Source organism: Melospiza melodia, chromosome 5, assembly GCF_035770615.1.
Source record: "Melospiza melodia melodia isolate bMelMel2 chromosome 5, bMelMel2.pri, whole genome shotgun sequence".
Classification (NCBI taxonomy): domain Eukaryota; kingdom Metazoa; phylum Chordata; class Aves; order Passeriformes; family Passerellidae; genus Melospiza; species Melospiza melodia.
The window spans coordinates 20,909,308-20,931,486 of NC_086198.1; the positions used below are offsets into that span (position 1 = coordinate 20,909,308).

Genomic DNA, 22,179 nt, shown 5'->3' on the forward strand with positions numbered 1-22,179 from the left:
GGCTTCTAAAACTAAGGTTGCCCAAGTAACTGTTTGGGAGGGGAGGGTAATGTTGTGCCTGGAATTACAGTGCCACAGCCTAAACAGACATCCAGCTGCAACAACTCATGAAACTGTTTTTAAAAGCTCTTCTCGTATGGGAGCACTGGTGTAACTGGATTTGGACATGCACATTTTTTTGTCTTGGGTGATGACAGGATAGGGAATGGTGTGCCTGGTGTTTTACAACATCTCCCTGGATGAGCAACTGTTTCTTAGGCAACAGCCCTCTGTGCTTTGCCACTGGCTAATTGACAACACCAGGGATTATGTGGGGAGGAGAGAAGATGTAATGTACAATTTCTGGGTGAGAGGAAGAGCAAGGGAGGAGGAAGGCCCCCTTTAGAAGGAACATGTGGTTGTGTAGTGGGGCTCAGCTGACCACATTCTCAGACCCTTGGGTTCTTCTCAGTCAAACTCTGTGCTGCATGTTCACTCTCAATAAATCCTGCTGGGAATCTCTGTCTTATTCACCTCAGGTTCAGAAATCCCACCTATCTTTCCTAAACACCTTTGCATTTAAGCCACAGTCCTCTTGCTCCTGCTTCTCTCCAGGCTTCCTATGCCCACTGGCTTGGAAATGTCATCAGCCAAACCCAATGTGGGATGTTAACCCCTTTCTTAATTGAGCCCTTTGTTGCTCTGTACCCCTCCAGTACCAGGAACTGGAAAAGGGGTTCAGGACTCTACAGTAGCAAGGGGAGGGTACTTTAAATCATGCAATAAATCTAAAAAAAGACTTTAAAAACTTCCAGCATTCTCTCCAGCCCAGCTCTCCAACCTTTGCTGTTTGCATCAGTGCAACTGTTCTGAGGGGAAAAGTTGAAAACATTGCCTAAATAAACATATAAACCTTTCCACTTTGCCTCCAGTAATTGTTCAGTCAACAGAAACATCGTTTCACTAGCCTGAAATAATCCCTAAGAATCAGTGAAGTGTATGAGCATTTTCCCAAGCACACTCTCTGTGCACTCCCCTGCAGTTGCATGTGCTTTTTCAAACGCTCAACACTTGGCTGTGCTGTGGCTTTCCATGCTAGGAAAGCTGCACCATGCAGGACACCCACTTATTGTCTTGAAAAACCACCCAAGGGTGTTCCTTGCCCTTCTGTTCTCAAAGTAAGTTATGGGGTTGCAGCACAGTTTCAAGAGAGGTTTCACTGGTGCAGTCACATCACTCAGTACAACACTAGCTAAAGCTCAGGTTTAAGCAAGGCCAAACCTTATTTCCTTTAAATACGGAAAATGTAGTGCTCTATGCAGAGAAAATGACTTTCCTATTGTCCCCATTTTTTTCTAAACGGGAAGCCAGAAAAAAACCCAGAAAACAAACAAAACAAAGGCTGTCATTAACAGCTGCCCTTCACCTTGGACTCCCATTATTAATGTCTCCCTTTTCACTCTTTTCCTTCAAGTATCTGCAGCTCATCTTAAGCTAATAAACCTCTTCCCCCAAGGTAAGAAAGGAACCAGAAAACCCACCTCCCATCCATCCTTGCAGACTGATCCTTGCCCACAGTCCTTTGCCTGGGGGCCCTGCAGGAAGGGGATTGTGTCTTACTGGGGGTGGAACACTGCCCAGTGTGATCCATCCTTTTCCTCTTCCAGTCTGGGCAAAGTGTTTTTCAGATGGTATTACCTTTCCGTGCTGGGAGGCTGTGCCTAGGATAAGTAGATCCTTATCCTCATAGATAATGATGTAAGAGCTGCCATACTGCCTTGGAGGAAAGCTCTGCCTATCCCAGTACCCTGATTCTGATGGAGGCTGTTAACACCTTCTGCTTCTGGAATTCAAGTTCTAGGGATTTTTCAGCAAGATGTCATGTAATGGCTTAGTAGCTAATGTATTGTTTTTATGTAAAATCACCCAATCCTTTCATCTTTAGTTTTGGCCTTTAGAATGTGCTGTGGTACAAAGTTTCATAAACCAGATTGCCTGCGTTTCAAAGCGCACGTGATCTCTGAGCTGGCAAGATTGTGAAAATGCATGGTTGGGCCGTGCATTTGGAGGGAGAGCAAAAGAATGGCCAGCACTGCTCCAGCAGCTGAACCAACGCAGCCTTCATAAGCCACACGCAGACCATGGGATGCAGCTGCCCCAGCCTGCTGCAGCCACTGTGTACAAGCACACCCTCCAGTGTGCTGACTGGCTCCACCAGGGCATTCTACATCTCCTCCTAAAGGTCTCTGCTGCTGACTGTTCCATACCCTTCATTTATTTGGCATTCCAGGGCATGACAAATTCCTGTAGCTCAGCTGTCTTCCTGGGCCTCTCCTGACATGCTGTCCAAAGGTCAGCAAACAATCTTCCCTCACCCACAGCCTCTTTGCTTGGAAGTATGCCAAGCTGAGGCTAAGTGGTAGCACTCATGGCTCCATGAGGCCTCTCAGGTGCTTAAGCAAACAAAGACTGGAGAGGCACAGATGCCTCGGTAGCAGGTTCAGCTAGAAACACTCACTAGTTTCTGTGTGGGACTTCCTGTTCCCCCCTCCTCTTCCCAGGCTGAATGCCCTTGGAGGATGGTTCACACTGTGATTCTCTCTCTCAGCTGCTGCAGAGAGCTCTGTTTCTCAGTTATGTCCAAAGCAGCTCTGCAATTTAAAAGTCAGTATCTGCCCAAACACTAACTTTCTCTTTAGCGGCTGCATCAGCTGGGCTAAAGGGAATGTATTAGTATCTTAGGTGAAACTGGATTACCCAAGTCAAGAGTGGTCTTCCTCTCATCCCTTATGCTTGCTTTGTTTCAGCTCTATACACATTCACTTAGTTACAGCCTAATCTCCAGCTCCTTGTTAAAAAGGAAATAAATCCTTCCACCCGTTAATGTAGAATTAACCACGCAGGCCTGCCAATTCAGAATCACACTGCACTATGACCCAGGGGGCCTGGCTATTTTTAATAGCCAGAATGAGGACAGAGGGTTTGCCTACCTAAGGGAAGGAGGACTTCAGTGCTGGCAGTAGTTGTCAGCAGCAGATGACAACTTGTGCTGAACAGGATCTCAGATCAAAGCAAAGACAGGAACAACCTTGTGAGCTGCTTCAGACTGATTGGAGCTTGTTTTTACCTCAGTTTCAGAAATAGCACAGATCAGTTTGTTTCTGTCTATGCTAAAGTCACATGAATTTCTATGCTGACCTAACCTCACTTTTTACGGCTACCAATTCTTTGCAAGCTGTGCATCAAACTACAAAAAGCTCTGAACAGGTCTGACTTTGTTGCACACAAAACCTGTTACAGTTCTAAGTCTTCTACTCTTGCAGTGCAGAAGACACTGCTGGCATTATTTAAATCCACATAATAAAGTGCTCATCCAGCACCTGGAGAAGGATGTTCATAAAGTAATCCCATGATGAAGGTTAGCTTTGCAAAATTGTTCCAACTCAACATTTTATCTACATTCATTGCACATTTTTCCCCCAACTGTATTTGTTGTCTGTCCATTAAAGCAGATGTGATATGTTTGCAGCTGCCAAATGACATGAAAATGACCACAGGAGCTGACTGGGAGATGAATAACTAGGCAGCAGCAGCAAAAGGTATTCTGGATTGCTGGTAATTCCAGTGCTGCCTTGATAAAGACATCCCCACACACTGATTACAAGGACACAGGAGGCACAGAGAAGAAGGCTTAGAGAAACAATGATGTCAGGGCAATGATCTCAAGGCCAAGTCTCAGAGGATCCCACACAATGGCATCTAAATAAAGCTGCACAGCAAAGACTGCCTAAGTCTTAATGCCAGGGAAGTCAGGGCAAATGCAGGAAATGAGGAGAAGTTCCCTATGCAGTAGTTCAGAGACTCTGGTCTTTAGGCAGGCAGTGATTTGTCTCCTCCAAATTTCACAGTGGGTAGTTTGAAGTCTGAATTATGGAATGGCTCAGATGGCCCTCAGAGCAAAAGATGTCAATCCATACTACTGGTAATTGCCTGTAGGACTTAACTTTAGGGATGCAGGAAAACTCAGTAAAATAATCCTGATACAACAGCTGTTAGGACTGCCTACTATTTCCTGCTGTTGTGTGAGAAGTGAGCAGGCAGGACCCACTAGGACACAGGCTTCACCTGCAAGCTTTGCTTTGGCCTACTTGCTACCCTTTGTCATAGTTGCTTGCTGCTCTTTCCACGTTTGGCCTTCTCTGTTCATTCTAAGCCATGCTGCAGAAGGAAAGAAACATGGATGCAGGGCCAAGTCACCTTTCTTCTGCTTGGCATTTTCAGAAGCACCTGGTATCTTCAAACATACATCTACCCACAGGATCTGCAATGGCATGACTGTGGAGTGGCTGAGCTAGCACATCCTAGGCCAGCTTCCTGGTGCAACATCATTCCTAAGTTAGGATGGAGAGAATGTTTTTAGGTCTTCTCCTTGCTGCCAGCTCACCAGCTCTGATCTGCTCCAATCCCCAGCTGCCATTCTGTACCTTTGACAAAAATGCTTCTCTGACAGAAAGCTAAAACAATATCTTTCCAGACATACTGCCCACAGGTCAATTCACAGCCTGACAGTTGGCTCCCTTGACTTCATCACTATCTACTCCATCCATTCCCAGCTCAATGCACTTTTTACAACTGCTCAGCCTTTCCTTGCTAAAGAAACAATGACCCCCAGCCAGAACAGAGGGAACCACAAAATGGAAGAGAGCAGGAGATAATATACATAGGCCACATAAAGGGAGTCTGCTGATTATTTTCATTAGCATTGGCAAATCACAGCTGCAATAGAAAAAGAAGCATCAGAAAGTGAATATTACTGCAGCTACACACAATATTAGGAAAGCAAAAGACCTGGCTACAGAAGAAGGCTCCACAAAATATGCTGAGTGATAAGGAGCTGCTCCCACACAGCACTCAACCCCAGCAGGTACAGAAGGAGAAGGAGGGACCTGACATTATGTTTCAATAGACACAGCAGGACACAACAGCATTGTCTGCTGGTACAGATTGCATTGCTGTGAGATTTTAATGTTTTTGTGGATTTGCTCATATGCCTTCGTTCTCAGGCAGCTGGGCTATTTCTGTACCACAATCACTGGTTGATAGGGATTCTCACAATATTAAGAATACAAATCTGCTTTAGTAAGGAAGAAAAAATGCATCAGTTTTAATCAGTGCTAAGTGGACAACATTCTATGCGCAAGCGCTGCATTTTCAACATTTTCAGCTTTTAGACAGCTGTGCACGCAGGTAGGTATTGCTTGCTACTTTACTTCAGCAATTCTCTGTGCAACAACTCCTAGTCCTGGAAATCATACCACCTGGCTTAATTCTCTTTTTGGAAGTCAGTGATGTAAAGTGATGACCATGGAAGAATTTTATTTTTCAAACAAACCAGCTACCATCTTGCCTTGGTGCTAAGTGAAGCAGACACATGGCACCCAGGGAAAAGAGCAAGGTGCACAGCATGAGACTCAGCAGAACTGAGCCAAGATCTGACCTGGCAGCTGAGTCACAAGACAGAGCAGCACAGAGAAAGCTTATCTCTGTCCATCTATTTTTTTTCATCACATGCTTCATGGGAAGTCAGCTGTAAAACCAGGAGTTTTGTTTCTGTAATGAGTTTTAGCTTTGTGTGAGGATGGAAGCATTGTCAGAGTACAAGCAGTTCTGGTCCCAGGTACCAAACTGAATTGCAGCTATCTACAACAGCATTTAACAGTTTGAGCATTTACACATGCCTTGCAACTATGAAGCTGCTGAGAAGATGCTGCCAGAGCCCTGCCCAGGAGCAGAAGGGAGACTTGGACCTTCCAGATCTGATGCTCAGGAAGGAAGCTCAAGGTCTCAGAAATATGAGCTCTAAGCTGCCTTCCACGAGTTCTTTTCACTCAGGAGCACCAGCAGCATTTGATGAAGCAAACACTGACAGCAGAATTTGCAGGCCCCCATTTAACCCCAGGTTACAACTGCCAAGACATTGAACTCTCTGTGTAGACCATGTGTGTTCAGCAGTGACACATCCTGTGTAAGAAGCCAATACATCAGCTTAGGCTATCCCTGTGTTGAGTTCTGCTCTGCCCACAACCAGAACAGCAGCAGTGATCATAAATTCTTTTGAAGGGTTCAGCTCACCACCTTGTAAAACCAGGAACATTCTGACATAACAGAGCTTTTCTGCAGACTCAGATCCCAAGCCCTGATGTACAAGAAAGCCTTCAATCCCTTATAGGATTCAGTATTTTGTTACTGAAAACATAATCAATACAATAACTCTATTCCCAGTATTGGTTTATTTTATTGAAACAACATACAGCTTACCCACTTTGCATCTGGGGGTAAAGGATGATATTATTTACCCAGGAAGTGGATGATGAGACAGAGAACTCTGAGAAAATAAACAATGCCATCCCTGCAGGCCTCAAGACAGTGATTTAAAGACAAAAATACTCCTTATTCACTTGTTTCATTCCTTTATCAGAGAGAAGGGCAAACATATCCAAACAGATTCAGAAGCTATAGTAGATTTATGTGTCAGATTTATTTTGCACATTTCATGCAGAAACTATAAATACATAAACACAGATGAAAACATTGTCTAAAACATTTCATACCACACTGTAATTTAGGGGCAAACTTCAGCTTCCAACTACCCAGTTAGAAAAAAATCCAGTTTCACTGTTATGCAATTAGTTGGCAAAGCAAATATTGACTGTGACAAGCTTAACCTGAATTTACTTAGAAATGAGTAAGAACTCCATATTTAAAATATATTCTTCTGCTACAGTTTGTTATAAAGATAAGAGATTTACCATGGACTTTTCATAAAAGGCAGAGCTTTCTAGGAGGCCATGAGTAAGGTCTTTGTCATTTCCCTTTTTAGGTTCACAGTTATTTTTCCCTAACCCTCAGGAAGCTCTGAGAAGCAAACCACCATTTCACCCTCAAGTTATTCTGAATTATCAAATGAAATTGTTAACACTTTTAGTACAAGAACTTTTTCATGAAGCACTTTTTCTGGCTGTTGACTTCATAAAGATTTCTGAGATTTGCTGGTTTGGTTTGCTTGTGTATGTTTTTCTTTTCTTTTTTGAATTTCTCTCTTTTGGTTGCTTAAATCATATGCTGAACTTGGGTGTTAACATATGAACTAATTCCTTCTATACTCATGAATGGACATGGCTGCTTTTCCCTGAGTTCTGCTGAAGTCACTTTCTCAGACTAACCAGACCTATTTCATCTCCTTGTGGAGCTGCAACCTGTATCAGCTGAACAGTGCCTTGCTTTTGCTGTAACAGCTGCTATCAATTCCCAACACAGTATTTTCCCAAAGCTGAAAGACAAGGCTTCTCTGGCTGCTGCCAGCATATATGAGCTGTGCCCACACAAACACTTCTACACTCTGCTAGGATGGGCTCTGCACAGGAGCTGGTGATCAAGCACCCCATTCTTCACTCTTCCCCTCTCCTGAGAAATTTCTCTGCTTTTATCCAGCAATGCCTCTTCCAGGAGAGAATAAGTCACCCAAGAACTGTACAACACTTCACAGAGGCACCAAAACATCATCACAGAACAAAGCAAGGCCTCTCTGCTTCCCACTCTCCGACAGCACTTTGTTTTTAAAAAGCACATTTGGGGAAGTCACATGCTGTTAGACATCCAACTTCCTTTCTTAGCTTAGTATCTCAGTAGCTTAGTAAGCTCAGTAGCTTAGCCTGCTGTGTCCCAGGGATTCTATCATCTCTGCAGTAAGAACATCCCCTTCCCTTTTGCAATGAACACCTTTTTTACTGTGCCCTGGACAGGTGATCTAGCAGGACACACCATTCACATGATAAGTTTTCATTTCATTGCCAACATCCACCATTAAAAGGCAAATCTGTGGCCTCAATGCAGGCAAAACATCTGTAATCACCTGAATTTAAATTACCTCAGTCTTCGAGAAAAAGGTCAAGATTTCCAGGTTACTTATTTATTTACCCCCAATAACTTACAGACAAAGTTCCCCAGGTTGGCAGAGTCACCCTGGATAAACTCTATAACATGGAGAATCCATGAATCTCCACATTTTTGCTCCAACAGTCACATAGCACAGATACAAACATACTAACGTTTATCTCTTCATACACAGTTTAGCTCTTGTCCACTGAGGAAGAACTCCCACACTTATCTGAGTGGCTGACTGCACTTACAGTGAAGTTCACATTAATTCTGCAAAGGCAAACAAAAATAGCTTCCAAGAACAGCACTCCTTACATATCAGGTAGGTGCTGGACTACCAGAAAAGATGAAAAATATTATCAGAAATTCTGGACCAAATGAAATGAAGCCCAGAACACGAGTAGTAAGGTACAAGCTTTGAAAATCTGGTAAGGCTATCACTGGGGCCTCAAGTACAGACAGATACACGGTCACTGTAACATCATTCTTCTTAACCTGGATGAGCTTTTTCTGTAGGAGATGATGATCTGAAATAGTGGATGTTCCAGCACCTGTCATACCCTAAATAGCAGTGAGAGTCCACAGAGAAAGTGAGGAATTCTTTGCCTAATCCTCCATACCTCATATGCATTTTTGAAGTATACTACTATTAAAAGAAGCACAAGTACACAACAAGATTTAGTTCAATCACTCTGATGTAATAATGTAAAGGATTTCATCTTCGCTTCGTGCCCCCAAAGCCTGCAAAATAAAAAAAAAAAAAAATCAGCTCCACCATGGCCTTTCCATTGAACTCTCTAGTTCTAAAAATGCTAAAGGTAGCAAGGGAGATGAGGTAAACATATCCACATGAAGGAGAACAGCAAGCAACTGTGGGCTGACTGGCCTGGAAACTATTCTGCTCTTGCAGATTAGACAACCTGCATTCTACAGAGAACATGTCTGTGCATGTTTGCTAGAGAAAAGTACACGTAGTGCTCATCAGAAGGGAAAGCCTTAAACTAATGCACCTTGCCAGTGAAGACAAGCCCAATGCTGATGGTGCCATGCCCACCACAGGGCTGTGGGGAATTTCATGCCCCACAATGCTGCCCTACTTCCATACGGAATGGAAGGAAGGGACATTGTTACATGCCATCTACACCACCTGGTAAAATAAAACAAGGATGCTCCTCGAACTGCAACTAACATCTGCATGTTTTTCATAGGTCAAAGTCCCTTGAGCTTCAGGAACTTAAAAGGTGCTTTGCCTTACCAGAAGCAGTTCTTGTTCCTGAGCTGCTGCCTTCTGTGGAATTCCTTGAGTGCCCATACATAGGAGGTACAGCTGTGGGATCTGTCCACATACTGTGATACGGGGACCGCGGCTGCGCTCTGCCATGAAACAGAATAGAAGGATTCATGAGTGCCCTTCAGAAAAATTAAGAAAACACCATTCCAAACAAGAGAACTGCACCTCCAAGGGAAAACTATAAGCAATTATTTCAAAGTTGGAAATATTCCTATTTAATGTATGTATTTAACACATTGAGAGCAAGGACATCCAGTGCTGTGATTTCATAATCTGTAGACTTTCATAATCTGTAGCTTTATTCTTCAGACTAAGGAATTCTAACAACTGCAAATTTTTCTCTCTGAAATTTTGACCTTAAATTCCATCAGACAAGAAAGAAGTTTGAGATCTGAAGTTTAAATGCATTTTGACATCACCTACATCCCAGCCATGTTGCCAAGAGAAAACATCCTTTTGTTAACTCTTTTGAAAAGGTCATATCAGTAACACTAACATATCATGGTCTTTGACTCACTCACTTAAAATTACTTGCTTCCATGGATATGGAATTTCCTGCTCTTGAAATTTACAAACAGCTCTCTCACACTTCCTGGCACCAGCATTTTGCAGCACATAATTTCAAAAGCCTAAAAACCAAACTAAACAATAGTGGACTGAAGACCGTTTTAAAGAAAAAGCTCAAGTCAGGAAGCTTGCTTATGTATTTGGACTTATTCAGTTAGATCTCTAATCTTGAGCAATAATTTGTGCCCACTGAAATGGGGATGTGTACAGAAATCAGGGAAATAACCTATATGGAGATACTACATAAACAGAATGCCTCAACACAAGAGTCATGTATTTAAGCCTTAAGAAATACCAGGCCAATAGAAACTTTAACACATTACACCTTAGAAAAATTCTTAGCAGAATTAATATAAGGCTTCTGTTATTAAAAATAGCCCACAACTTTACCACACAGATGCTTAGCACTCCTGTGGAAACATCTGACTCTCTAATCTGTTACATTTCTACAGGAATAGGCTCGATACATAGGCAAGTCATTTGATAAATAGAGAAAACTGCTTAGGATCTGAAGATTCCCTGCAGGAATCTCGTATTTTCTCCAGTGAAGCCTAAAATGGCAGCAACTGCTCTCTTTAAACTGTTAATCTAAAAATGATGCATTCTGAATGTCTAAAAGCCTATACCAAATATGGTCATCCAGACTTATTTTAGGAAAGATGACACTGATACAAGAGATCCACATACAGAAGATTATATGCTTAATATGACTATGTGTGTTTTAAGGCATTCTGCAGATAAATTAAATGCTCAATTTAAACTTGGAGGCCATCATGCCAGGTCAGAGGAAGCAGAATGAAGTGCTTCAGTCTTTCCAATTCTGCCTCAGAAACATGTTTGAAATGTCTCTGGTCCTGAAGCTGCAAACAGCTGCTCAAAATTCTTCTACTGGTAGGATTTTATAACTTGAATTACACTTTTAAATCTTAGAAACAATGTCAATATAGTACATGGCATACCTCTGAAAGCTTAAATGCTTAAAATCTGATTGTATGCATATTTTACCTGTGACTGCCTGCTAAGTAGCCTAGCAAGCCTCCTGCTCCTAATCCAGTCCAAAATCCCGGTCCTGAACTGGTTCCATGATAAGAATGAGTTCCAAAGCTGTTGTCATCTTAAACAAAATGAAAATAGGAAGCATAAGTTAGTAACAGACTAATCCTCAAGTCAGCTGTTGCAACAAAATTCTCTCCTGTTAAAGATAATGGAAAATTAGACAACAAACTGGTCCTGATTTCAGCAGATTTTTGATCAAGCTTAACTTGAAAGGCCTAACATTTCAGAAAGCAGGATACCCCACATAAACCAATACTACTGTAAAGAGTTTTATGTTAAAAATCTGCTTCCACTTCATCTCACAACCCTGATGTTTGCAAAACATGGAAAGAGTCCCTGCCTGCTGATCTATAAACAGAAAAGTTAGAGTAAAAATAGAAAAAGAAACTAAGAAAGAATAGTCTGCTGAAGGTCACCGAGCAGGCCAGAAGCAAATGCAGGAACACAAATCAAGTAGGTAACAGTGCAGAGTGAGCAAACCACAAAGACACAGAGCTCCTAATCTCACTGAGCACAGCTGCACAGTTTGAGTCACAGTGGCCCAGTGTAAGGCTGACATTACTGGTATTGTTCCTGGTAATCCTAGTCTGGCACTTGCTATCAAAAGCCAAGCTCACTGCAACCACATTGCAAAGTTTTCATTATGCATGAGTCGCCAAGCTTGACAAATACCTTGATGAAACTGCAAGCATATCAAGTAGGTTGTGGGGGAAGGAGAGTCACAAATTTTCTGACATGTGACCTGCACATAACATGAGGTTCTGAGACAGAATGAATGTTTTCCATTAAGAAAGAAAAAGAGAAAATACAAACCCAAAGCAGAATAATTTTTCTGGTCTAGCAAAAATCATGGATGCAAGAATAAGCTCAACCATGGGTTTAACACATAAGGAAGTATAAAAAAAACTGAAGATAACATTAGGGACTCCCTAAAACATGCCCACCTGAACAATTGGGCCAGAGATGACGTAGGTAAAAATCAGAGGGCCTGGTTTGTCTTCAAACTGATATGGGTTGTTTGAAGTCATAGAAGATAAAACAATATTGAAATAATCCGTTTCAGTCCAGACTGGATTTGATATTGAATTTCATTTAGAATGTGTGGGGAAAAATATAAACTCTCATTGGGATGATATACTACTAAATTATGCTGATTTGGAACAACAACAACAAAAAATTACCTAATTTGCTGCAAAAACAATGTTAATCAGAGATCAACCAACTCATTTGCTCAAAAGCACCATGACTGAACACTGACTCAGAAAACTGAGTAATTTTCTTGAAATATCTAGAGTAAACATTAAGAATCATGACAACGACTAACTGAGAGAAAGCAGAATTTAATTAAGATAATCTAGCTAAACAAGTTCCACAGGACACATTCTGCATGTTAAGGGGATTTAAAGTGAGGCAAATTAAATATTAACAGCAGTATGTGAACAACATTGCTTTTTGTTTCTGTCCAGGTTTCCAAAGACTAATACATTCCTGGAACACATGGTCATACACATTCAGAGATGCGCTTTTGCTCTGCTCCCACAATGTAAGGCAGACACTGAATGCATGAAGTAGCCTAACATTTAGTATTTTTAATCTGGCTCCACATTTGTTTTCCTCCTTACTTTGCCTGAAATCCAAAGACAAATCATTGACATGCCTTATTAAAAACATCACAAGCTAAGCATTATATGGTTCCCAATGTGTATTTTAAGTGTCTAAGTTTTCAGCAATCCTCAAGAAAACATTCTCAAGGCCCTGCCCTTGCTATATTTGTGACTCCTGCAAAGAAAAATGCATTGGGGCAATTCACTGACACGGAACTGAAGAGAAAAAAATGAAAATAACCCTTCATTGTTTCACCTGTGCCCAGTGTGACAGAGCTGTGTGGCATGGCCAGGGCTCCTGCTGACCACCACAGGGCAGCCAGTGCCATGCCCACACACGGCCACTGATGCCCACGCAGCACAGACAGACAGTCTGATGTAACCACATGCAAACCAATTTGCAAAGCCAACAGAAGCAGATTCCCTGTAATTTTCTGGTGCAGGTACAGGTGAAAGTTTCTGCTCTGCACGCCCTGCACAAGGGTATCCAAAAGGATTACACTGCACCCTCTGTTGGCCAAGCTGTTTTTATATTACTAAAATACCAACTTTTGACTAATAAACCTAATCCTTGCTACATATTTCCTTGCCAAAACCCCTTCTCTATTAATAAGAAAAAAAAAAAAAGTAAGAAAGAAATTATGTAACTTGTGAGAATGTCATTTGAATTCCAGTGCTGTGAGCAGCTTGCATGTTTACAGGGTTAACTGAGTTAGTCAGACACCAGATGAGTAATGTTTATTTCCCCAGGACACTATGAGGGCCTAAGGAACACCACTTGCTATGTGACAGAAGACACCAGTTTTCTGGGAAAAGAAAAGTTGCCTCTTTTCCCAGCAGCAGCCTTGTCACTGCTTTTGTAATTTTCAACTTCAGATGAAAGGCCCCACATGAGAGTCAGATGCTGTACCCTCTAATGACAGTTCACAGACACTGTTCTCTGGGAACCAAATCTTTCAGCTCTGTTAAACAGAGGACTGGTACATGATACTCAACCCCATCAACTGCTTTGTCAATGAAACCAGGGCTGAAAGGCTGTTCTGTAAAGTTTCAGAGTGCTCCTTTGGCATGGCTTTGTCTCTGGCTGTGTAAGAACATTCTCTTTTCCAGATTACCTATGACAATTATTCTCCCCGTCACAATCCTGCTATTTCACAGGTGATGAAAAGAATGTTTGCAGAGCATGGGGAGGTAGCTTTGCAAAGGTTCAGAGGGCAGCCTGCCCTGAAAGCCTGTGGAAAGCCAAGCCCTTATTTCCTCCTTTGAACAACAGAATACAAAGCTGGCCGTAGGCTCTGCAGCCAATTCAGCAGCTGCCTGCAAATGCTGCGGTTTTAACTCTATCCCACCTTCCCTTACCACAGATAAAACAGGACAATCCTGCTTGCTCTTTGAATACTGTAAATGGCTCAGAGCCCTACCTGTGAAGGTGGACTTAAAACCAGGAGGAGGAGGTGCCTGCTGACTCTGCCAGAAGGGCTGAGAGAAGCCATCACTGCCCCCAGAACTCTGCTGAGACTGCCGGTTGCTGAGGAAGAACTTGTAAACTCCAAAAGCAAGAACGAGAAGAACAATTACAACAATTGCTCCAGAACCAGAATCAGAATAATCTTTGCTTGACTGGAAATAGCTAGAGCCAAAGCTTCCAGAGTTCTTTGCTTTCCTTGCACCTTCTGCAGTCAGCTCTAGCTTGAACAGCAAACTACAGGAGCCTCTCAGTATGTAAGGATCATCCGGGTAATCGTAGCCCTCACAGCTCACTTCCATTTGTCCAAAACGGTAGGCGTTTTCCAGGTCTGCTTTGCACTGCCACTGAAAAAACAAACACAACACAAAGTAAAACATACTGCCCCAAAGATGAAAGCACCCATCTGCTTGCCCACATATACCCTGAAATAAAGCTGTAATTGCTAACAAATCATCTACGGGCCATAGGTAAGAAATCTCCGTGTGCTCCTATTTTGAAAAGGAGTAAGAATTTGATGTTTAAATGAATTTTAAATCCTAAAACTTAAAAGAGATCTTACCTTTCAGAACACTGAAGAATTGCAGAGAATTACTCTGGAATATTTATTTTTTTCTTCACTGAATACGATTTTCAAATATCCCTTATTTGCAATACTTCTAAAAAATGTGCTGTGCTCTGTGCAACAGCTACATAACAAATGCCTGTCCTGTGCAAACTCAATGGCAGCTACAAAAACATAACACGTGAGCCTGAGATCCAGTGCACCATTGTGTCTGTTTGTGTCTGTGCAGAAATCAAAAGAAGCTGGGACAGACATCATTAGGCATCCATATGCAATATTTAACAATTATACTGGGGATTCTCTTATTGAACACAGGTGGATCTTCAGGCTCACATTCCCTTGAGGTATTCAAACAAAGGGATCTCTAATGGCACGTGACATGGATTTTGGAGAGGAAAAAAGAAAGTAGTTGTCTCTAAGTTAGTAATTCAGTACAGCAGTACCAAATGCCAATTTTAATTGTTCTTTCACAATACTGTATCAGTTTTAGCAAATACTTTCAGCCTTGATTCCTGGTAATCTATTGACAGTGGCCTTTTTAACAGCTCAGAGTCAAGACTATTTACTGACTAGCACACACATCCTAAGGTGAAAGTGAAAGTCAGGCAAGTCTGAAATTTAGTTTTTAAAACGTAAAGCTGAATCAAAATATTAAGAATAACAAAAAATGGAAATTCACACAGCAATAATAATTCAAAAGTATCCTCCGGGGTTTGCAAGAGTTTAATTTTATAAACTTGAGCACCATTTTATTTAAACCAACAAAGGTTTGCTATGCTGTGCTTTTACATTAGCTCCTTCAAAGCTATATGAAACATATAACTACAGTAGTTCTGGAAAATCGAAACCTAAAAGTATTTAGGTTAAGTTTTTAGTGCAAGAATTCATCTAACAAAAACCACCTGAACTGACACCCTAGCTCACTACTCTTCGCACCTTTAGAACTTCCCAGCTTGGGGGAAAGCGATTTCTTAGACAGTTTAGCAAGTTTTAAACAGTTACCTGTACATCGTAGCCATCCCATCCTTTGTTGTAGCACTGCACAACCTCAGGGACCCGGGAACACCCGGCAGAGCCCCCCGTGCACTGCAGCTGAGGGACCGAGGCTGTCCGCCGGGATGTTGTGTACTGCCCTCTGTGCAGGGTGAGCGCCTCAACATCCCGCAGCAGAACCTTCCCTGAAACAGCCAGCACAAGGAACCACAGAATGCATCAGGCTGGGAAAGACCTCAGCGATCACCGGCTCCAACCTCGATAAAAGAACTCTATCATGTCAGCCAGACCACGGCACAGGGCGCCACGTCCGGTTTTTCCCTAAACACCTCCAGGGACGGGTGACTCCACCACCATCCTGGGCAGCCCATTCCAATGTTTGATCATCCTTCCCGTGAAAAACTTCCTCCTGCTGCTTGTCAGCGCTTGTGCAGGTGCCCTCCCCTTGGCTGCGAGGGCCGGCTCTCAGGACAGGGCTGCCGACGGAGGCCGAAGTACGCCCGCGTCCGTACGGGATGTAACTCGCACCAGAGGCAAACACGGCAGAGTTCCCCATTCCTCCCGAGGCGGCTCCGGGCTGCCACCGCTGACGCGGCGCGGGATCACTGCCCCCACGCAAGCCGGTTTGGAGGGAGCCCAAACCCCACCAGCCCTTCCTCCCCCGTGCCGGCCGCCGCTAAACCGGCAGCACCGCGCAGTGCCGGGCCGCGAGGAGCCGCCGAGGCGCCGGTAGAAGCGGCAGGGGCGGCTGAGGCCGCGCCGAGACCCCGATCCCCGCGGGTCTCACCCGGTCGGTCCCAGCCCAGCACGGGTCCCGCGGCGACGCAGAGCAGGAGGAGCAGGCGCGGAGCGAGCCCCGCCATGGCGGCACCGGCCGCTGTCACCGTCAGCCCCGGGGGCGGCGCCCGCAACGGAACGCGCGGGGCTCGGGGAGAAGCCCCGCCCCCACCGAGCCGTGGGGCCAATGGGCGGCGAGGGTGTGGCGCTCCGTTAGGGGGCGGGGCTGCCGCCGCGGGGCCTGCGCGCGCGCCACGTAGGAGCGTCACGGGGCCGTGCCCGCCCCTTGCCCCTACGGCTTCCGCTTCCGCGAGGCGTTTCCGGTTCCCGGCGCGCGCCTCTCCGGTGCCGCGCGGCTGGCGGGACGGGCGGCGCCATGGCGGGAATCAAAGGTGCGCGCGGGGCGGGGCGGGGCCGGGAACGGCGGGAGCGCGCGCCCCGCGCGGGGAGGGGCCAGGCTGGGCCCTCGGGCGGGAGGGGCCGTGAGCCCCCGCGGGACCCCGAGTGCCCCCGGGCGGCCGGGGCTGCGCTGAGCCGAGCCCGCGTTGGTCTGCGGGCGGCGGTGGGCGCCGCGCGCGGTGCGGTGCTCCCTTCACGTTGCCTGGGTTTGTTCTCGTTGTAGCGCTGATCAGCCTGTCCTTTGGGGGAGCGGTCGGACTGATGTTCTTGATGCTCGGATGCGCCCTGCCCCAATACAAGTACCGTGCTCTCTCTTTCTGTTCTCCTGCTTCTGTTTGTGTGGCTGGAACTTCACGCGAGTCCCGCTTCCATAACGGGGGATGGATAAGTTCTCTCTGTGTAGGAGGGACCTCAGGTTTTGGGGGTTTTTTTTGTTTTGTTTTGTTTTGGGTTTTTTAATCTTTTGTTTCAAAAGGTTGGGGTGGGAACAAAAAGAAAGACCGTCCAGGATTTAATCAATCCTAAAAAGTAATGGCAGCAAAAGTTAAAGTGCCAGGCCTGGCTGCAGACTGTGAAAGCATGCGTTGCCCTGACTGTCTGTGGGTGACCCTCAGACAGCAGCGTCTCCCGAGGTGGGCAGCGAGTTATCCAGGGAAGGATTGCATTTTCTGTGGCTGCCTAGGGGCAGGTGGGGTGTCACTGACTCTCAGCTGGATCCTTGGCTGTGTCCCACACTTGTAATATAGCGTCTGGAGTAATTGCAGCTGCTGTCTGTACTTTCCCGACATCGATTCCTATCTCTTGGTTTTCAGGAGATACAAAGTAGCAGACCAAGTGCTCAGATAGTAAGGCCTATGGCTTTGACTCTTTGCAAGTGAATGCTGACTTTACAGAAAAGATTTTAAATTGACTTATTCACTGTTGAATAAATACTAAATATTTTGTTGATAGACCTGTTATGGGTTGTGAATTGCAGTTTCTACATATATGACTAGAATTCCTAGGCCAGTTTTCTTTTGTTATGAAGCCAGTGCTAGTGACACAAACCCTTGGGAAGGAGACCCTTATACAGTTGCCCTTCAGACAATGCAGTAAAGTTTTATTGAAACCATGTGTACCTGCCTGAGAAGGTGTGCCTGAGAAGTCTATTCTGGGGGTTGCAAGGGTATCCCCTAAGTACAACTGACAGGATAAACTTGGAGTTAAGCTCACCTTGTAAGGTGGCATTAGATTTAGGCTTGCTTAGTGCAGTCCTGCTTTGTGAATATCCTGTTAGTGAGCTCTGCTGCCATTGAGGTCAGCCGAAGCCACTCAGGCACATGGTCTGTAGGATTAATGACAAAGGATTTGCCTTCTCTGGGCTTGTCTGTCTGTCCTAAATGGGAATGCTGGATGGGAAGAATGCCTTGCATGGATTTTAGGAGGAGCAGGAAGTAAATCCAGTTAAGTAAAACTTTTTTTCTCCTTTCTATTTCAGCCAGTACTGGCCACTGTTTGTTCTGTTTTTTTACATCCTTTCTCCTATCCCGTACTGCATAGCAAGAAGATTGGTAGATGACACAGATGCTACAAGTAATGCCTGCAAGGAGCTGGCCATATTCCTTACAACAGGCATTGTGGTCTCAGCATTTGGGCTGCCCATAGTGTTTGCAAGAGCAGAACTGGTTAGTAGTATTTCAACCTGTGATTGTCTTTTTATTTTTTTCTAGAAAACTTTGTGTTTGGTTGTTTATTGAAGGTAAAGCTTTCATGCACTAAATAACTCTTACAATTATGTGCTTTTGGAACCAGAATAAGATTTTTTTTTGGCAAAAAAATCAATACTGAAATGGGAGCATGGCAGAACATTTGTGATTCCCATTTGCTTCATGTGGTCATGGAATAAAGCCTAACAATGCAATGCAGAGAAAATGAGACTGAAAATACTGTGAAAACTTAACAGGGAAGTAACCAAATATAGAAGTGTAAAGAATACTTTGAAGACAATTTGTGGAATAGTTGAGCTAAAGCAGCATGAATAAACAAAAAAAAGTATTTTTATACTCACTGTAAATGATATTGTAAGTGATATTGGCATAATTTCCTTAAACTTCCAAGTTCCCATTACATATTTCCCAATATACAGCTTTTCACTAAAATTCTTTACAAGTTCACTTTGTTTGTGTGAATGTCAGAAAGCACTACCAAGTCAAAGAACATGGAGTGCACTTTCATAAATGTCTTCAGACAAGAACAGCTCAGATGGACAGTTGGAATGCCTCACATCCTTTGAGTAATCCCCTTAACTCTCCTGTGAAAACATTCACCTCCTTTTTTGTTACTGGGATATCTGCTGGTGTTTTGAAGACCTTAAATATGTGTTTTAAAGAGTCTTACAGCATAGCAGGGCTGCAGATGTGTTTGATGCTGTTGTCTAGCCTTACTTTGCATAGCAAACCAGTTGTGCCTGTAGCTAGCCAATGCCTTGAGTACAGCTAGAAGAAACTTGCAGTGCTGCTTGGCTGGCTGTGAATTTCTCAAGTAACTTTGGGTAAACCTGCTTGGTGTAACCACAAATAATGAGGTGTTGTGTCTTGCATCATGGATGTGTTACTGAACTTTGTTGAGAATGGGATAGTAAGATGTTGCCTTTTGTCTTGTTAGTGCTCAGCTCCAGACGTGTCTAACTGAATTCCCCTGTTCACAGATTTACTGGGGCGCGTGTGCCCTCGTTCTCACGGGGAATACAGTCATCTTTGCCACCATCCTAGGATTCTTCTTGGTCTTCGGCAGCAATGACGACTTCAGCTGGCAGCAGTGGTGAAAGGAAGACCAGAGAACTATCCACAGGCATCTTGTCATGCAGTGGCCATCCATACAAATGAGAGAATGGGCAATAAAGAGAAGTAGCATAGCAAGCCTCTTGAGTATTCTAGATGCTCCTTTTGACGTTGTTCATTCTGAGTGTACTACTGTTGCTGACAGGGTTTCTACGTTTTTATGAAGTGGAGAGATGATTGATTTCATTTTTACCTATGGTATGTTTTTAGGTGCTCTCTTGGTTTAAAATTGTCATCCTTCTGTCCAATGTTTTATGTGAAGCTTTAAACCAGGAACAACATTTAAACATAGTTTCAGAGATTTAAAGTTGGGGGGTTTTGTGGGGTTTTTCTTTGTTGGTGGGGTTTTTTTTTTTTTTTTTGTTTTTTAAGTTATGAATTAATACTATGTTTCATTTCTTTTTCAAATGCCAGGATTAAATTATATACAAGCTGAATGGAAGTAAGAGATTGTCCACCACCATTGCCAATTACCAGATCAATAGATTGTTGCTATATTTTAGCAGAGGCAAGGTGGGTTGGAGAGTACCGGTTGCAGATTTTCTTCTGCCCATACCTCAGACTGGGTGATGAATGTTGATAGCCTTCATTTCAGGAGAAGGCTGAGGAGCAGGTAGAGTTATTTGGGAAAGAAGTCCTAAATTTTAACACCGCTAGCTCTTTTACCTGCTTTGTTATCAGTTCTGTGGATGTGACATTCAAATACTCTGTAAATGTATTGATGATGACATAGAAAACTGAAGTGTATTGTAGGGGAAGAGAAAATGATGTTTAAATTCCATTTTTTTAAAAAAAAGGTATCTTTTGAACTCTTTCTATTTATAAGCATTGTATGGTTTTGAACTTTTATGTCAACTTTTTACCACAAAAATGGTAAAATGTTCATTTATGGAACTACTGGTCTGTGTTAATTTGAAGCATATACAAAGCTATTTGCTCCTCTCCCTTTTTAATTTATTTTATACATAGCATATATATATATATAAATATATAATAAACCAGCTTTTAAAATGTAGATTAAAACTATGTTAAACTTGCCTGAGTTTTCCTGCCCCCCGCTTTTTTTTTCTTTTTTTTTTTTCCCCTCAATGATGCCGAGGCACGACTTTTTTGAAAGTCACTGGCTGAACTGATTTCACTGACTGTTTTTAAGTTCTTATGCACTGTTGGTTAATAAGATTTACTGTTATGTCTGTAACTGTAGCTTGTGTTCTGTAAGATTGCACATGTAGCTTCAAGTATTTAAGACAAGTTTTCTGCATACCTCTCAATTGTCCAGATTTTTCATTTGAGGAAATCTGCCATTGCACATTCCATCACAGCACAGTTGATGAGTACCACTTAACCAGGTTTGCCTGTTCGTGTGCAGTGATGACCTTGACCAAACTTACTTCTAAACTGTATTTTTCAATTCTTTAAAAATAAGTCTATGAAACTTAACTATGTGTAATTGAAAGCTTAGGTTTTGCTCAACAGTATGAAAAGGCAGAGAACTGCAGGTCTTGGCTGTAGTGTTTGTGCACAGATGCAAACCAAGTAGGAAGTCTGCATACATATATATATATGTGTGTATATATATATGTGTGTGTTCATAAATGTATATGAGTATACAAAGTCTGATAGTCATGGGGTGTGCTCCAGGAGCTGATACTGGCAGGTGGGGGCAGCTGGGCTGTGGCTCCCTCCACACTCTGCTTTGTTCATGTCCTGTGTGTGGAGCAGAGGAACAAGCAGGTGCCAAGGCTCCAGAGCAGACGTATTTCAAGTGTAACCAAGTGCTTCACCAGGCTGCCTGATGGTGGCGTTTGGAGCTGCATAAGGGCTGGAGGATCACGTTTCTTTCCCTTTTTCACCAAGATTTCTGCACCCACACCCCAAGAGAATGGATGCTTCAAAAAAATCTTCCAAACCAGCAGCTAAAGTTGCAGTTCCCTGCAGTCCTTATGGAGGAGGAGTGCCTAGGACTTGTACACATATGATCTGTTACCTATTCCTTTTTCATGGTCAGGAACTGTGTTCTCCTTCATTCCTGAAGCCACATGATTCTACTCTCTGGATCACTGGTCATGGAGCTGACTCTGTATTGGTGGTGCATTTTTTGTCTGTTAATTGCATTGCAGCACTCCCTCCTTGCTTGCACACCAAGTACATGCAGTATTGCTCTGATTCATGAGCAGGACACTTGAGAGGTATGATCCTTCCATATAATATGCACTGAGATTGTGTTACCATCCTTTAGAGGGAAAAACTTTGAGCGATACAAATTTTAAATAGCAGTCTTGAGTTCTGTATGTTTAATCAAAAATACTCTAATAAAAAGAGTATTTTGTTTAAAGTATTAATTGTTCTTTTTCCTTTATTTAATGTGGTTGTTACCCCTGTGGAAGAGATGACACCAGACTGCTCACTAGTCCTTCAGAGCGAGTATTTGTGGTTTTTACCCGGGACTGATTTATAAAGAGAGGGTCCAGTGTCCAAGCTGCACTGAGTTGACTTTGTTGTGTCACATTGCAGTGTTTCCTTCAGTTTCTGTTTGAAAGCCAAATCCTGTAATGTGGGTGGTGTTATACAAAGTGATGGCCACCTTAACCCTCTGATGTATTTATAACTCTGCAATTTTTATTTCAAAAACTACACAGCCTTTGTGATATTTGTGATCATGACATTTCTGAAATTTGAAAGCTGATGACTGATGCCAGTCTTGTAGCAGAAGAAAGTAACGGGAG

General features: G+C 43.3%; 2 protein-coding genes across 2 annotated transcripts; one reads left to right on the plus strand and one right to left on the minus strand.

The window, feature by feature from the left end:
* Positions 1-6,250: 6,250 nt before the first annotated feature.
* On the minus strand, positions 6,251-16,349 carry SARAF (store-operated calcium entry associated regulatory factor). The gene is made up of 6 exons (XM_063156553.1): positions 16,246-16,349; positions 15,468-15,643; positions 13,857-14,247; positions 10,781-10,889; positions 9,173-9,291; positions 6,251-8,658 (listed from the first exon to the last, which is right to left on the minus strand). Exons 1-6 carry the CDS (start codon positions 16,319-16,321, stop codon positions 8,633-8,635), a joined length of 897 nt encoding a protein of 298 aa, XP_063012623.1. The 5' UTR covers positions 16,322-16,349; the 3' UTR covers positions 6,251-8,632.
* Positions 16,350-16,551: 202 nt separating this feature from the next.
* LEPROTL1 (leptin receptor overlapping transcript like 1) lies at positions 16,552-21,791 on the plus strand. Its single transcript, XM_063156554.1, has 4 exons — positions 16,552-16,627; positions 16,858-16,933; positions 18,112-18,298; positions 19,321-21,791. The coding sequence occupies exons 1-4, from the start codon at positions 16,612-16,614 to the stop codon at positions 19,435-19,437; spliced, it is 396 nt and encodes a 131-aa protein (XP_063012624.1). The 5' UTR covers positions 16,552-16,611; the 3' UTR covers positions 19,438-21,791.
* Positions 21,792-22,179: the final 388 nt, after the last annotated feature.